At 44.3% G+C, this 17425-nt stretch overlaps 1 protein-coding gene across 4 annotated transcripts in view; it reads right to left on the reverse strand.

The window, feature by feature from the left end:
• ATP8A1 (ATPase phospholipid transporting 8A1) overlaps positions 1–17425 on the reverse strand; it is a 223414-nt gene that overhangs the window by 64976 nt on the left and 141013 nt on the right. For all 4 annotated transcript variants that reach the window (XM_041727158.1, XM_041727160.1, XM_041727159.1 and 1 more), the window contains one exon: positions 6790–6962. In XM_041727158.1, coding sequence (XP_041583092.1) covers positions 6790–6962 — 173 coding nt within the window. The remainder of the gene's footprint in view (positions 1–6789; positions 6963–17425) is intronic.

The raw sequence follows: 17425 nt of genomic DNA on the forward strand, positions 1-17425 counted from the left end.
TAACCACTATATTCTACAGAAGGACTGAACATAAGGGTTTAGGGAAAAGGAAAAGAGAAGACACGTATGAAACCAAGGAAAGCCAGGTTAGCATTATTAACATGAGACAAAACAGAATTCAGATCATGGAAAAGGCCGTGATGGTCAAAGAGAATATTTAGAATTTGTCGACATCCAATGAGGCCATATAAAAGAAGATTTGATAGATTTCTAAGAGTAACGTAATTTTTAATAATAGCTACCAATGCACTGAACGTACATATTAACCCATTTCTTCCTCATAACTCTGTAAAAGCGATTAATTTTAACTTTCTTTCAAGAACAAAGAAACAGCTAAAGCTGGAGAAGTTAGAGAACATACTGCTGTGCTAACGGGAGGTAGGGCCTGGACTTAGATTCTGGAGAGAGAAGGGGCAGATTGTTTAGTAGGAGGCACCAGGAGAATCTGCTACATAGAAATAACACCTGAGCCCTTCTTCCTAAGATGTACAAGAACAATCGTCGCACGGATTAAAGACCTATAAGGAAAACAGAAAGTTGTGAGGTTAACAGAAGAAATGTATGAGAACATCTTTATGAGTGGGAAGTCCTTACTATTCAAAAAGCATAAAACATACAAAGGAGCATTGATGGAACTGGACTGTGTTAAGGTCAGTGGTAGATCGTAGCTCCCCCTACTATCATCTACGCTTTGTCCAGAGCTGCTTTCGTGCCACAACGGCAGGGCTGAGTAGCTATGACAGAGACTGGACAGCCCAGAAAGCCCAAAGTATTTACTATCTGGCCTTTGGCGGAAAACGTTTGCCCACCTTTGCTCTACAAAATACTCACTTCCTTTTGGAAAATGCTATCCGGAACCACCTCCTCTTTCTCGCCTTAACATAAAGCTTGTTTTATGTCCACTGCTTGTCTCTGTGTCTGCTCCCTTGGTAATATGCCAAGGGGATGGCTGGATGGGTTTATGAGAAAGAAGGTAATCACTAGCAACCTCATGGGTTCAAGGAGACCCAACTACACCAAAGTAATTCTGTTTTCCTTTCCCCCCAAAATCAGGTCCGTAGACAGACAGATGGAAGAAATGTTGTAGGTTACATATATCATGTCTTTAAGCCGGAGAACTAAGACCTTTATCCTATCGCCGGAGAACCGCGCGTAATGTGTCAGGTGGACTTGTTTTTGACTGAAGAATGCATTAGAAGTGCTGACTTACTGATTTATGTAAAGCTTCAGGGAGTCCTTGGTGGGAAGCTGCAGAATCTGTATTTTAAACTGCTGAACAGAAGAGAATCATCAAGCATTTGAGTGCAGTGACGGAGGATACGTACACTTATTCCAAGTTGGCAAGATACAAGACAGAAAAAGAACTGAAATGAATAAGACATCACTTAGGAGGCACGATCATGGAAATCAAGATGCCAGATACTCTTGGGAGGATAATGACGCTACAGGAAACACGAGGGGGCTTCTGAGGTGCTCATTATGCTACGGTACTTGGTACAGGGGTGTATTCGCTTTATGAAAATTCACTAAGTTGCATGCTTACACATTATGTACTTTCCAATAGAGGCCAAAACTGTGTTTTATTAGAATCATACGATCTGCAATTCTAACTGGTGTGTGTGTGTGTGCTGGGCGATGGCAGTTTTCTCTAAACCGATCACATCTAAAACTACGTAATGTTGAATTACAGTGGAATTCTCAAGTGTTGAGATTTATCAATCTAAATTTAACTGTCAAACATGGACTTCCCTGGTGGGGACGTGCACATCGTAGGTGGCCAAAAGGCCGTAACACGGCCTTGCTGCTACTCTTAACATTATTCAGTAGAGACAGAGAAGCAAATGAGACAGACTGGGCTGAACCAGCTTATTATATTATGTCAAAGCAAAATATGGCTGTGTTATGAAGTTATAAAATTTATTCAGGATGTCCTCTTTTAGCCATACATGTATGAAAGAAATATTCTCTCAACATTTCCAACATTTATTCATGTTTTCTTGGACGCAAATATGGGGTTGACATTCATTAACAGTTTGTAAGTCTTCTCAAAGCCAAACATCTGCTTGGCATCCAATGGTGCTCGCGAATTTTTTTCCTTAAAGGAATGTCTGTTGAGCATTTATTAGCTTCATTTGGGCTTTATGACTACCCTTTAAGTAAAACATTTATTTAGAGAAATCCTTAAAGTTTAAGACAATCCTGAAAGATTTGAGAAGTAGATCTGTCTTGACCCTCTACTTAACGTACTCATGCTATGACAGCAAGTATTCGAAGCGTCCCCTTAGACCTCCCCTTCTAGGAGGACCCGCTGATCAGACTAAGGTGAAAGGTTTTGCCTGGAATGCCACTCCCGAGAGACGACACTCACTGAAGTCAAGTGTTTTTTTTTTGCGCTATGGGGAAAATGGCCTAAAAGGGGGTTAAACTTTGATTAGAGATGTTGCAAGTAGGGAAAAATGCTTACTTCAATTTAACTTCTGCTTTTCAGAAGACATGAGTACATAAATTATGTAGGAGAACGGTGATTGCTAGACAGTCTAAAAGCTGGAGGCTCTAGGCCAATTTTCAACCAACTGTCACAGAACATAAGTTTCAAAATATGTTTAAACTAAACTGACAACTACAGAAAAAAAATGTAAAATTCTTTGAAAGGCTGGGTTATGTGAACTGATGAGGATCTCAGAAACCACATGCTATTTAACACACAGCAATACTTCACTGCAACATTCCCACCCTCTTCTGGAGGGAATATTAAAAGAGGTAGAACAGATGCTTCCCCAAATTAAGCTGATCCGAGCAGTAGACAGACGCTTCCCAGCGGAAAGTGGCCAAGAGGAGTAGGGTCCAGAAGTAAAAGGGCTAGCGGGGGTCCTCTGTCGCGGCAGCTTTCAAGCTGGAAGGAAATTACCAAGGAAGGGTGCATGTGTGCATGCGTCTCCCACCTTTCCATGCCAGAGAAGCTCTACTCTTAGCTGCTTAGACTTCCAGGCTCTGTGAAGGATTTGAATCGCCGCTATATGCCAAGCTCTTCATTTTATAGGCCACAAAACCAAAGCCAGAGAAATTCCATTAGGTATCCAGAGTGCCAGCGAGGTAAAATTAGAACAAGAATTTCATGAATCCTCAGATAAAATGCCACTTTGCAGAACAGTTCTTGATTTTAGCTGTGTACAAAAATCTCCACAAGTCCGGGAGCAAGCTTTTCCCTTTTCTACCTACCTGTCCAGGAGTTTTAGGGGTCTGTGAAGCCCCTAACATGGTGCATTCAATTTTACCCATTTGTGTGCAGTGTTTTTGTTTTTGTTTTTGCAGGGGGGATTGGGGGGAATGATCCACAGCTTTTATGTTCTTCAAAAGTATCTGATCTCACCAGGTGATAAGATTTGGTTGTACTCGAGCAAGGGAAAAGAAGGGAAGAAGGACGACACGGAGATTACATTTATAACCAGGAAAACTTATTCGAAATTCCTGTGACATTAGATGCGTATTTCCTCTGAGATCGCTCAGGCTGTACAGGTAGATGTGCAAGGAAGTAAAAACAAAAGCTCCCTGGTAGCTATCAAAACACGGTCCTTGCTGGGCTGATCAAGACAGATTTCATTCTACTTCTTGTGTTTTACATACTTAGAAAAAATTACTTGAGGTATAACATGAAATCTCCCCTTTGTAAACCAAAACCAGGACTCCAAAGCCCCAAATAGTTTTGGAACGAGGGGATTATTTCCGTCTCTCAATAGTCCCTTCAAAAAGTGGTGGTAAGAGATATAATGATGACGGACTGAGAACAACTGTTTCTTTCAATTCTGCTGTAGGCTCTGTAGGGAAAAACGCTCATCTTCATAACCGTGTCAGTTAGACAAACACTGAAAACTGCCTTCTGCCCTTTATGCTGATAATGTCAGGGAGGAAAGTGGCTGATGTCATCCTGAAGATGGAACTAATATCGAGAGCCTCATTATCCATTATGGGAAGGCTTTCCCCTCCACTGCCACTCTAGCTGTGGCACAGAGAAGCCTGCAGTGGAGAGCAGACTCTGAATTATCTTCACGTGAGGACAAAAGGAAAAAAAAAAAAAGATTGCAAAGTAGCGTGAGGGGAAAACCCATAAAGCCAGAATGGACACAAACAAAGTGTGTGGAACAGCACCTTATTTTGAAATAATATTCAGTATTTATCTGGAGTGTCTGTTTTAGTGGAGTAAAATAGAGAATTTCCTGGGGCTCGGGGATTGTAATCCTCTGGAAGCCTGGAGTGACACTTGCATTTAATGGTAAAGAAAGATATACAGAATTGCCCACCTATTCCTCACAAGTGACAGAGCATTATCATGGAAATTATACTTCAAGGTCAGTAAGCTAAATGACAAGAAAATGGTCTGGGCCAGTAGTTGAAATGCCAAGAGGCACCAGGCCAAGAAGGTGCACAGCCGTAACTCCAGCGGGGGCACTGATGTAATTATGGGCTTAGATGAATTCTCAACACCAGACCGGAAGCTGAGCCACGGTCCTTATGGGAAAAGAGAGAGTATGAAGGCAATTAGAAGAAAAAAAGCTGAAGAAAGATATTTTACTTAAAAAAAAAAAAACCCAAAAACAACAAACCCTGAAAACTCTAAATAAAACCCAGTGTCTGCATAGGGACCTTCAGGTCCTCCAACATGCATAAAACAGGACGGAGGGAGGAAGGGGCCACACACATCTTTATAAGCTCAGTTTCCGAGCTGCTCTGCACGTGCACGGCCGAGTGTGAGTCCCTCCCCGGGGCCTGGGCCTGGTGGGGCCCTGAGCTCCACGTGACTCGTGAGCATCCAGAACAAGGATCTCGGGAGGGAATTTCACAAGCGCACAACATATTTTTTCTCCCTCGACTCCGCTTTTTACTTCTTCTCTCCCTCTGCTATTGTTTAATTTTGTGGTTCCACTTTTTGAAGAATGGTGGGAGGTACTGTGTTAAGCAATGCTCTAAGAATGAGGCTCAGCTGCAGTGACTGCATTATGAAAATTGGCCTCCCACATCTTTCAAAGCAACTGTGATTCTACTTAAAAGGCGGGGGGGGGGGGGGACGCGAAGGAGAGCAGGCAGGAAGTCTCGCTCAGCCTTGCACGCCCAGCGCACAGTAGGCCTGGCACAGGTGCGGACTCGGAGCCCGCTCACTGCATCTGGGCAGCTTTGTATTCTCTTTGGTTTTCAACCAGGAGCCAACAGTCCTAGCACTTGATGTGCTTTTGGGCAATCTTTTGTCGATTCTCGTGATCCCATTAGTAAAAGCGATTAAACAACCAGAGCTGGCACACAAGCACGCTGATGGCAGAGTGTCAGAGTTGAACATTACTAAGACGTGGTCAAGAGATTATCAGCAAGGAATCGAGAAAAGTCCCTGGAAAAGCAAATTTTACAAAATGCAAATGAGATCTCTGAGATAAATTAATTTCTAATTCTTCATCATTCAGCCTGATTATTACTGATGTTAAATACGTGTGTATGTTAGGCTCTCCAAGGGCGCTACGGGAATGTTTATTAACACACGCTACAGTGAAGAAAAATAAATGGCTAAAATAATATGGTTCCTGGAATAAGCAACTTTTAATTCTCTGAGTAGGATATAATTTTATAGGTCAAGATGATGCTTTATAAAAGGTACTTATTAAATTTTATTTCACAAACTTAGGAAATATCTATAAGGCATGACTTATAAATTATATACAGGATATTCAAGTGAATAACCCTAGACAAAGAGGGTTTAAAAAAAATAACATTCTTTTATTAGTAAATATGTTTTTAAAGATAATAATAAGATCTTAACAATAATGTTAAAAGAAAAAATTCTGGGAAATTCTTCGGAAGCCTTGCTAAGATTTCATCTCCCTAGGGGAGAAAGCAAACTGGAGACACTGCACCCTAGACCTGGGGTGACCAGCTGGGTCTAAGAGTCTCAGTGCATTGATGGCAAAGAGGGAAACCCTTAGGTTTTTCTTCTTTCTTTCTTTCTTTCTTTCTTTCTTTCTTTCTTTCTTTCTTTCTTTCTTTCTTCTTTCTTCTCTCTCTCTCTCTCTCTCTCTCTCTCTCTCTCCCTTTCTCTCTCCCTTTCTTTTCTTTCCCCCTTTCTTTCTTTCTTTCTTTCACCCTTAGGTTTCATAGTGAAGACAGCGGGCAGAGTCATGAACACACTTGAAATTTCAGGACGACACAGTGTGAACAATTTAGACCAAGATATGGGGAAGACACTTTGACAGGAAGTTCTGGAAGGACGAGAGCTAAATAGCTTACAAAAATGTAGTTCTGTGGCTTAAGCCCTGATAACGCAAAACCGATTCTCATTTAGGAAATGGGCCATATTATAAAAATCACAGGAAAGAGGAACGTCCAGTCAAGAACTCGTCTTCGGGAAAATGACTCGGCACCTCCAAAGTTAAGTCCCCGTGCCAGTCCCCAAAGTTAAGTCCTCCGAGCAGGATCAAAGATTGATGTGGAGAAAACAGAACCGTTATGGAACTAAGTCTCGATGGAAATGTGGGTAAATGACCGATGTGGAACACAGGAGATTATGAACAAGGATGACTAAGAGATCATCAGTAGGACTCACCTAAAAACAACAACAAAAAAAATCCCCAAAACTCTGCAGCTAAACTCTATTCTGGGCTGTGAACCTTGAGTGTCGAGTGAGCGGAAATCACAAATAACCTGACATGTCCAAATTCTGGATAGAATCGCTTGGAGGAAGTTTAAAAATCAAGAGAAGAGGGTCCAGGTGCTGTTCGCTGCAACCTGACAATATTAGGGAGAACTTACCTGCAGCAAATAACAGCTTTGCATGACAAAGCCAAGTCCAGGAAATACTGTCTGACTCCGAAAGTTAAGGCGTACTTGAGGGTTTTCCCATCGATTATAAGAGCAAAGTCATTCTCTTTTCGCAGAGCATCGCCGAGGATGGTGCAGTGGCGACCGAGTGTCTCCCTTGTTGCCTGCAAAACCACACAAAAGCACCCGCAACGTTTACACCCGTTTGTTCTACCGAGATGCCTTAAGGACGCTGGGCAGCTACAGCTAGTTCATCTTAGTGCTTTCAACTGTTTTAAATTGCTTTCACAGAACTCTGCTCGTTTTATTCTCGCAAAAGCCCCTCAAAGGAGATTGGACAAATGTTATCAGTAAAAGCAAATTACTCTATTAAAGTCACAGATCTGTGCCCACCAAGTCGGGCATCACAAACCACGGATGCCTCTGCAGAGGCTTTGCTCGTTATTCCAGCCACACGCTCACAACCCTGCCGAGATATTTTCGGTAAATTATCTTATTACGAGACAATCACACTGTCCTAATTTATGAACGAGTCAGAACTGCTTAGCCAGGAACCCACGGTCGGAAAAGTCGAGGAATATAATATAGATAACTTACGGGTATTTTTTTGGAATCCCTCAAATGCTATGGAAGCTTAATTCCCAGGAACCAAGAGGGGGGAACACAGTAGCTGCAATCTTTGGCCACGCCAACAGTTGGTCTCTGTGACTTTGGTCATGATTTCACGACGCTGTATTTTCGTTGGGGCTGCGGACATGTGGCGTGGTGGTCTTGATGGAGCGAGCAGAAGAACCCCTTCCATCAAGGGGTTCACCTACTGTCCACACGTAGGAACGTTCAGCCTCAAGGAAAGCTCTGCTCACCTCACCGACAGAGGCGCCGTGTTTATCTCCCCCTATCAAGGGCCGCTTCCCCGCTCCTCGGGGGCACAAAGCTTCGGGATGCTTAGGTTTGCTCCCCAAACCCCACAGACTCTGCCTGTAACCCGGTGGGGACAGCTTCCCCCCTCACTAAAGCCTGGGCGCCGCGGAGCAGCCCAGCCCTGGCTGTGCCCGGAGAACACAGGGGCGAGTCCCCTCCGGCCGGGGTTTGGTTCGGAAGCCCACGGCGGGGCAGGTGCGGGGCCGTGTACCCGGGGACCCGCGCGCACCCACGGAAGACGCTGCCATCGCGATTTTGGCCATGTCCGCGGGAGAGCGCATAGTTGCCGCCACCTGTCAACGTGGCCCAGTGGCTTCGGTCACGTTCACGAAGAGGGAGGCGCGGCGAGTGGTCGAAATCTTCGCTGGCGATTTGGGAAGGTGCTTCTGCGTTGGACTCCAACGCTGTGGGCGCCGAGCCCTGGAAGGTCGGAGTCCGTGGAGCAGCAGGCCCGGCCCCACGCACCCGGCCTTGCACCTGGCCCCCGGCTCACCTGCCAGCCCTCGCAGCTCAGTCCACGCGGCCCGCAAGGCCCCGGGGCCACCAAGGTCCACCCACGGGGCACATGGGGCACCCACTGCTTACCGACATGCACGGCACCCACGGATGCCCAGGAAGAGCCGGCTCGAGGAGGGCACCCACGAACTCTGATTTCATCCCGCCCGCGGCTCTCCAGCTCCCTGTTAGAATTCCTTTTTTTTTTTCTTAAATATTTTATTTATTTATTCCTGAGAGATACAGAGAGGGAGGCAGAGACACAGGCAGAGGGAGAAGCGGGCTCCATGCAGGGACCTGGGGTCACACCCTGGGCCCAAGCAGGTGCTCACCTGCTGAGCCACCCAGAGGCCCCCCTGTTAGCATTTCTGACTGGAGAGTGAGTGTGAGAGACAGACAGACACACACACACATGCAGAGGGAGTCCTGCGTGTCCTGCTTGCTCCGTCTCGAGAGGAATCCATCACCTCGACAGCCTTTCAAACCCAGGCACTGCTCCCTGCAGTGCCCCTGCAGGAGCCACACCTTTGCCACGAGAGTCCTGAGCTGAAACCCCACATGCAAGCCGGGGCGGCCCTCATGAGAGCTCCCCACCCTGCGAGGTCAGTGGCAGGGCGCATGGCCCAGGGCCCCCCAGCTGGTAACCCCATTCTCCCCTCTGCGAGGCATCTGTCCTCCGACCTTGCAACGGCCGCCGACTCTCTCACTTGCAGCATCAGCACCCCCGGGTTCCCTTGGTGGCCCTCACAGGTCCGCAGCAAATCAGAAGGTGTCAGGACTCGTAACAGAGGTGGCACTTCAGACGCGGGAGTCACACGCCTCCCCCCGTGACTCCTCCCGTCTGCCCGCCTAGACGGCCAGGTGACGGCCACTAAGGTGCAAACATTTCCTTATTTTAGTCCAGAGCCCTCTTTTGTAAGTGGCTCCGTGGTTGGCTGTGTGTTGCCAGCTACAAGTTATGTTTTCCTCTTATTTAGACTGCCGGGAGTATTTTAGATTATTTTATTTATGAAAGTTTATTGCTTCTCCCCTAAGCCTAGGAGCCATACTTCATGGCCACATTGCACTGAAGCTTATCTCCTGTAGCCAGAAATAAATTTATCACTATATTAGCTGTTGCTTTGTTTTCTTTTGAGCTACTGGAGGGGGAAATGTTTAAACATTTAAACTTAGTGACATGTGAAAGTGAAAATATATAAATGAGAAGCTAAATCAGAAGAAGGATAAAAGAGCATAGAGTAGAACAAAATGAAAGCTCTGTAATCTCCTTATTCTACTCGGTCTTACTTGTGGGCTGAAGGAAAAGGGGCAAGTGTTGCTATACTCGGAGACGGTGGGAGGTAAAGGCAAGCTGGGGACACAGCGTAGGCCCAGGGCCCTCTCCCGGGCAGCCATCCAGGTAAGGGAGGGACCGAGGATGTGGCCGTGCCCTGGAACCTGGCCCCATGGGTCCCTCCAGTCGCTCCGCTCAGCTCCTGCCGCCCCCGCCCCGCGCCCCGCCGGGTGCTCATCAGGGGCTCTGGGGCGCTGGCCGGCCTGCCTGCTTCCCGCCTTGCTGCTCACCCTTCGGGCCACAGCCGACGCTCCCCTCGGTCCTCAGTCTCGACAACACACGTCAGCACGAGGTCAGGCTCTTGCAGCCCTTTCTTTCTTTCTTTTTTTTTTAAAGGATTTTTTTATTTTATTTTTTTTAAAGTTTTTTTATTTTATTTTTTTTTTATTTATGATAGTCACACAGAGAGAGAGAGAGAGAGAGAGAGGCAGACACAGGCAGAGGGAGAAGCAGGCTCCATGCACTGGGAGCCCGACGTGGGACTCGATCCCGGGTCTCCAGGATCGCGCCCTGGGCCAAAGGCAGGCACTAAACCGCTGCGCCACCCAGGGATCCCCTCTTGCAGCCCTTTCTGTCGCATGGGTGCTCACTGCCCAGTGGGCGCCAGAGGCCCACCGGCTACTCCAGACCTTTCCTTCTCTCTGAGATCCCACGTTCGGCCCTCGTCACTTCGGCACACGTACACCTGCTTCACCGAGAACACCGATGCCAGGGAGGATTCCCTCAACCTCAAAACTTCCCTTCACCTCTTTCTCCCCCAATTCTTGAGGCAGGGGAAGAAATGAATTTCTTTCCCCTCGGTTTCCCTCCCTTTTCTCTTGCATTTTCACTCTCCCCGTTGTCAAGATCCGCCCTCCCCTTAAGACCAGACCCCGAAAACAGTGGACAAGTGGACAGACACGGCTCTATTTCTCCTGAGTGCTCCAGGTACGGGAGGACTTCCATCTTTTGGATTTCCCACATCCTTGTTCACACTTCTGCAATGGAGCAGGCTGTATAGTCGTTTGTTTGTTTATATCTCTTTTTCTCTTTGGGACTGAGGCCTCTGATGAAGAAATAAAAGCTTTGTAATAAAACACCAAGCAAATTATTAATGGTTACAGGATACCTTGTGGGAGGTTACAATGGTTCTTGTGTGACTATTCTGAGGATTGTTTTGCTGACTATAAAACTCCAAGAATATCTTGGATATTTTTTTTTAAAGATTTTATTTTTAGGGATGCCTGGCTAGCTCAGCAGTTGAGCGTCTGCCTTCAGCTCAGGACGTGATCCCAGAGTTCCAGAATCGAGTCCCACATCGGGCTCCCGCACGGAGCCTGCTTCTCCCTCTGCCTGGGTCTCTGCCTTCTCTCTGTCTTTGTCTCTCATGAATAAATAAATAAAAATCTTTTTAAAAAAAGATTTTATTTTTTAGTAATCTCCATAACCAGCGTGGGGCTCAAAGATCAAGAGTTGCATCTCTACTGATGGTGCCAGCCAGGTACCCCTTTGATATTCTTAATTAGAACAACAACAAAAAAAGTTAATGTGCTTATTTTTTTTTTAAGATTTATTTGAGAGAGACAAGGAGAGTGTGTGCTTGAGTGGGGAGAGGGGCAGATGTAGAGAATCTCAAGCAGACGCCCTGCTGAGCGTGGAGCCTGACGTGGGGCTTGATCCCACGACCCTAAGATCATGACTTGAGCTGAAATCAAAAGTTGGATGCTCAACCGACTGAGCCACCCAGGTGCCCCCAACGTGCTTATCTTATTATAGAGGAAATGGAGAACAAGCTGTTAGTGATGATCTAACATCTCCTTCTGTCTCAGAATATAAATCGTCTAGTAAAAATAATAAACATCTAGAATATTTAGTGATCAAACCAGGTTTTAGAACAGTGGGCCAAGTAAACAGTATTTATTTGTTTTATAAGAAATATGCTTGGAAAAGAAAAAGATGCTTGGCAGATAATGAGGCCAGGAGAATTCCTCATAAAGATGACTCTGACCAGAAGCCCCTAGTGGAGTTCTATTTCAATCTTTAGGGGATAGCCTGGCGAAACAGATAACGTGTTCATAGAATACCCTGCAATGAAATAAAATACAACAACAGTCCTTAAGAAATCAGAGACCTGATTTACGGCAATCTTTTTCATTGCTTTTACATGACTTTTACCAGGGAAACCCTTGATAAAAACCACACAGGGCACCCTAGACAGGGAAATCTGACACAGTTGTATAGTGAGATAAAGTGAAAGCCCTGATTTGTTTGGAAAGCGTCATAGCATGCAACATGTCACTTTCACTTTGGCAAAAACTCTGCCTGACGTAGTTGGAAGAACCCAGAGGCCAGATGTGCAAAGAACACGTTAGGCCACCAGAGAACTATGTTTTTGATGGCCCAAAATGTAATGCTGCAGAAAGCACCTACATAAAAGATGGCCCTTTCCAGTTTCTAGCCTTGGGTTACCCCCCACCCACTGATACTTCTCAGAGATTTATTGTATGGACAGTCTCCCTTGAGAACACATCCATGGAACACCCTCATAGAGAGATATCCCTAAGGAAAGCAGAATAAAAGCCGTTAGCCTTTGACTAGAAGACTAGTTAGCCAAGCCTAACGAGCAGAGACGAGGGAGAGATCACAGCTAAGCAGTCCAGCAGGCACCACCACATGGTCGTGGCTTCCACGCCTTGCCCAGGGCTGCAGTTACGGTGATGGGACCACTTTTCTCTGTCCCAGAGGGTAGCGTCCGCAAGGCTCAGCCCAAACGGCAAACGTTAAAGGAAAGAAGTGTACTTATTTATTCCAAAGTATTTGCTGGTGTTTGGGTGTGACAACAAACAAGCACTTGGCATTTGTATTTCTTCCCGGGAATCTGTTAAAATATGTGCGGGTCAAATGATAAACTTCTGTTTTAAGGAGAATTCTAGTCCCAGAAAGGGACTAATAATACATCAAAACTCTGAATTACACTTTGACTCTCAGACACAGTATTTAACAATGTACCTCATTGTTCTTGGATTTATTCTTTTCCTTCATGAGCTCATCACTGGTTAAGTGAAATAAGCATACAATTGGGGCTAATGATGAATCACTTTGGGGAGACACTCAACTCTCGCCCTTGTCAGGAAGACTTAAGTTTACGAAGCTGCACTTCCTACTTTCCTGTAAGCACCACAGGTTTCTGTTTTCACTTACTTTCCATAAAAAGGACAAAATGCAACACAATGCCGCAGGAAAACACCTGCAGGAATCTTGCTGAACAAAGCTGGGGACTCTGCTAACACAAGCTAACTCACTGGAGTGAGCCCCTACTGTAAACTAGTCTTCAGAAGTTGTCAGCTGATGTGCAAAGTCACCAACTGACCCAGAGAAAGCAGGCAGGGAGCTGGAGATGGAACCCAACCTCAGGACCCCGGGATCATGACCTGAGCCAAAGACAGATGCTTAATTGACTGAGTCACTCAGAAGATTTGGAATCAAAATTTTCTCATTCATAAGACTGAGTTAATATCTGTTTTAGGGTTACCGTGAGGACAAAATAACTCCTCCACTTGTGAGTCAAGTGCCCTGCCTCAGACATCCAAGGAAGACTAGTTCTTTCCCTTCCTCTGACATCAGGTTTAACGGAGGTACCACCATCTGATAAAGAAGGATCTGCAAAGCGTCAGATACCGTATAATGTTAGTACAATTCACATGGTTCCACAAAGAGAATCTTGAGTTTCCTTCTGAAATCTCCCGTTGGCAATTTATTTCAATCCACCTCTGACTGTTAATACTCAACCAGATACTTCTACTACATAAAAAGCATCTGGAAACCTGTCTTACCCTCAACTCTAGAGAAATTAGCATTATCTCTTCTCATACAACCTATCGCTCTTGGTACATGGTAGGAAGACAAGTATTTATGTAACGAAACTAGGCTGTTTTTCTGTATCTCTTAATTCTGTCTCCAAACTGATACAACTCTAGAGTGGAAAATAACTTGAAAGTTACAAATCGATTTGTCATTTTTCTATTGTTTTTTGTATAGATGACCACCTCAAGGAATATATTAGGCTTTATGCTTCCATAAAGAATGTAAAACTGTATCTATGTAAAGTTACATGCAATAGTGTTGCATATGCAAATGAGTGCTTCCTAAACACTAGGTTTAAAATAAGTAATGATAAAGAAAACACAGACGCCTTGTTTTGCTGCCATTTTCTTCAGATACGGCACCATAACTTAAATTCACAGATACTGATGGTTTACAATAGCAGAAAAATAAATATTCACAAGGGTGTGTGTGTGTGTGTGTGTGTGTGTGTGAAAATCTTACTATAACTTGCTAAAGGTCTCTCTTTTAAGACCCATTATAAGTTAATTTAAAATGTCAAATAAGAGGATATATGTAAGAATCTTAAACTAACACATATTAGCTGCTTTTGAGGTTTGCGGCCCCACCTCATCGTCATTTAAGCCATGAGGTATTTACAAATTTATGGTCCAATAACATTTCATTCTTTCTCTACTTTTACACTCTTCAAGTGTTCACACCCTAAAATTACAAATTAACAGAACATTCCAAGGACATTCTAAAATAATACGTTATGACCATATCAAGTATGGACAATGTTAGCAAGTTCTTAAAGAGTGAGTTACGGCTCCCATAATAGCAACATGGATAAACCGCTGGTTATTACTTGTTTTTCGACAACGTGTTATTGATTCAGTGGAACACTGGACGTTCCACATGCGTCTGTGTAACACATACATCCACTATTCCATCAGCTAGCGCAGGCGGCAGTAAGCTGTAAAAAATGTAAGCCTGAGAGTAGAGAGAAACTACATTTATATATAATTGGTCCATTTAGTATTCATTCCAGTAGGATCGCCAGCTTTCTTGGACATGGTTTTTGACCAAAAAGCTCTGGTGTTTTTAAACTCCCAGACGATACAAGAACATAACCTTAAAAAACATATTCGTATAGAACCAAACTAACATACGGTAATTTTTCCAAAGTGGATAAGGGCAGACAGAAGGTGAAATCATTAAAAACATATGGGCAAAGAGGTCCTCCAAAAACAGCATAATGGAAGGCAGCCAAGGGAATGCATTTAATCAATACATATTGCTAAATATAACGAAGAGGGGAAAGAGACCAAAAAAAAAAAAAAAAAAAAAGAATTCCCATGCTTTGCTGTTACATAGATATGGGCTTTTTATATGCATGGGAATACATATAAAACACAGTAACTGAGGAAGCAGTCCAGTCTCCCAGTAGGGTAATGCCATCAGAAAGGTCAAGGTTACAAAATGGAAGAAGGAAAGAAGAGGAAGTTGTAGTGCTGGATAAATTGGCCTCTGGGCAGAGGTTTGGGATGTGGGATTATGATAGGTTCCATCAGGCAAATAACTCCTTAGGAGGCATCGAGTCTCACTTGGGCTACACTGAAGAGAGGTGGCGCAGAGTGGTGTCGAGTCTGGGTCCGAGGCTAAGTTTCAGTGTTGGGGAGGGGCACGTAGCAAAGAGAAATCCAGAGAAAGGAAGGAAGAGTGAAGTAGGGGGTATAATTATATAACTTAAGTAGTTTTGTGGATGAAGGCTTTCTCCAAAGCTCTCATGGTAATTATTTTAAACTACCACTGAACACTAAACACTTATTTTGGGCTTGGTATTAAATATTCTCTGGTGGTGGCAGGGGCTCAAACGCAGAAGGAAGATTCCAGAGGAACCAGGTCAGCAGACATCCAGTCTCTCATACTGTCTTCAATTTGACCAGGGAGAGGCTGCTTGGAATACACAGCTGGTTTTTTGAAAATAAGCAAATTACCAAATCAACGATTTAGAGGAAATAACAAATGGGGCTCTGCGAGAAACTGTCACCCCCATAAAGCAAGAACCAAAGAGAAAGCTGATGTTGGGCCCATTTTCCTAATAATTTGAATTAATTAGTATAGGAATGCAAAAGACTCCTTATCTGCTGTATGTTCTCAGTGCAAATCCCAAACGCACACCACTTCCATCACTTTATATGGACATTCAATAAAACTTTACATGCAATTGTCATGTTAGTAAAAGGAAACGTAGAGTCTTTCCTGAACCCCATAAATGCAAGATGCTGAAACACTACAGTTTTCTAAAAGGGCATCCCGCTTTCAGTTGCTTCTGCAGTCCTGGTGGTGAGTGGGAAGGGAGAGAAGGACATAGTAGGAAACATGGGGGGTTCCTCCCAGAAAGCTTCCTCCTGGGACTGCGTCTCTGCCACCACTGGAGGAGGTATGGTTATTCAAAAACAAAAAGAAAAAAAAATGGTTTTGGACTTAGAGCGACCGAGGTTGAAGTTCAGGATTCTGCACTTGCTAGGTGTGCAAATTCAGTCTCTCCCTGTAAGCGAAACACCCAAGCCCGGCCCCGTGGGAGCAGAGACACCTGGCACACAGTAGGTTTCCTCTAAACTGTCAATTTTATGGCTGTGATGACTCATCAGAAGGAATGGGTGGTGGGGATGCAAAAAAGTCACAAGGTGTGGCCTGTTGCCCCCCAGAATGTCAACAAGCTCTGGGGAGAGTGGCAGGGATAGACTGGTTAGAAAGCATTTACCTGTAATTCTAGGACTTGAGGAACTCTTGGAGGAGTTCAGATGTTCAGAAAAAAAAAAAAAAGTGAACGAGCTAAAGAATATTCAGGCTTGCGGATAGGAAAATTTTCTCAAAACAGAACTACTATGAATTCGTGAACAACTTCACTTAGACTTCCGCACGCCAGCCAAGATCACTGAATTTTAAGGAAAGGGGTCACATTTAGTTTTTAGGAGACCAAGCAATGTGCTCGATGGAACTTTCTCAGCCACATAGTTTGGCTTGTGGCAGGTGGCGTCTCAAATCAGAGGAATATAGAACAGATTATTTGTTTAGACGCTATTTTCATTTTTTAAATCATGTTTACTTTTTTTTTTTTTTTTTTTTTTTACTAACTCATTTCTTTCAAATGTAACAAAATTGGCTTTCTTCGCTGAGAGCCTCTCAGAGTCAGCGGTGTGCCAGGCACCACTTGAACAGTCATCCTGCAACGGGACATTTTAAAAACATAACTTGCCTTCTGATAGGGATATATTAACACCTCAAAAGTTAAACGCAGATCTTAAAATTTTCCGGCCAAAAAGCTGAGACAGCTTTGCTAATGGTAAGAGAAAATTCACAACCCTGAAGCTCCCACACTGGCAGTGGAGGCGAATGCAGTGTGGTTTAAAACCTGCCTAAACTATTTTTCAAAGCAATACAAAATGTATTGTATTGGGCTCGTGGGACCCATCAAGACAAAACCTGAGGTAGCCCCAATTCTCTTTCTCCCTCCTCCTTTTTCTGCAGTCAGGTCAGTAACTTGCTTATTCTGGATGTCTTTCAGAGGCCACTCAACGGTGGCTGGTTCCCCAAACAGTGAGGTTTGTCTGCATAATACATACAAGTCGAGCTTAAAAGGATACAGATGACAACCTCACCCTTTATGTCACGAAGGCCCTGTAAGTTATATTTGAAGGTTACATGGTGTTAGAAAATCAAATTCAGCTAGAAGGAAAAAAAAAAAAACCCAAACCGAGCAATCTCATAAGGTGCTTTATTTTACCATGGTGTTGAAAAATATATATTCTTATGCTTGTGAGTATCAAATGCGGTTAAGAATTCATTTTCTATGAAATATATCAGTGGGGAAAAGCATCGGTATCCATAACCCAACCGGGCTGGCTTGAGGTCATATTCTCCAAGTAAGCAGAGAAGTGTAAGTAGTGAGAAGGGCAGCTGTTGGATATCATCTCTCTCTCTCTTTTTAAAAATATTTTATTTACTTATTCATGAGAGACACAGAGAGAGAGAGGCAGAGGAAGAAGCAGGCTCCCTGCAGGGAGCCCA

Source organism: Vulpes lagopus, chromosome 12 (assembly GCF_018345385.1).
Source record: "Vulpes lagopus strain Blue_001 chromosome 12, ASM1834538v1, whole genome shotgun sequence".
NCBI classification, from domain to species: domain Eukaryota; kingdom Metazoa; phylum Chordata; class Mammalia; order Carnivora; family Canidae; genus Vulpes; species Vulpes lagopus.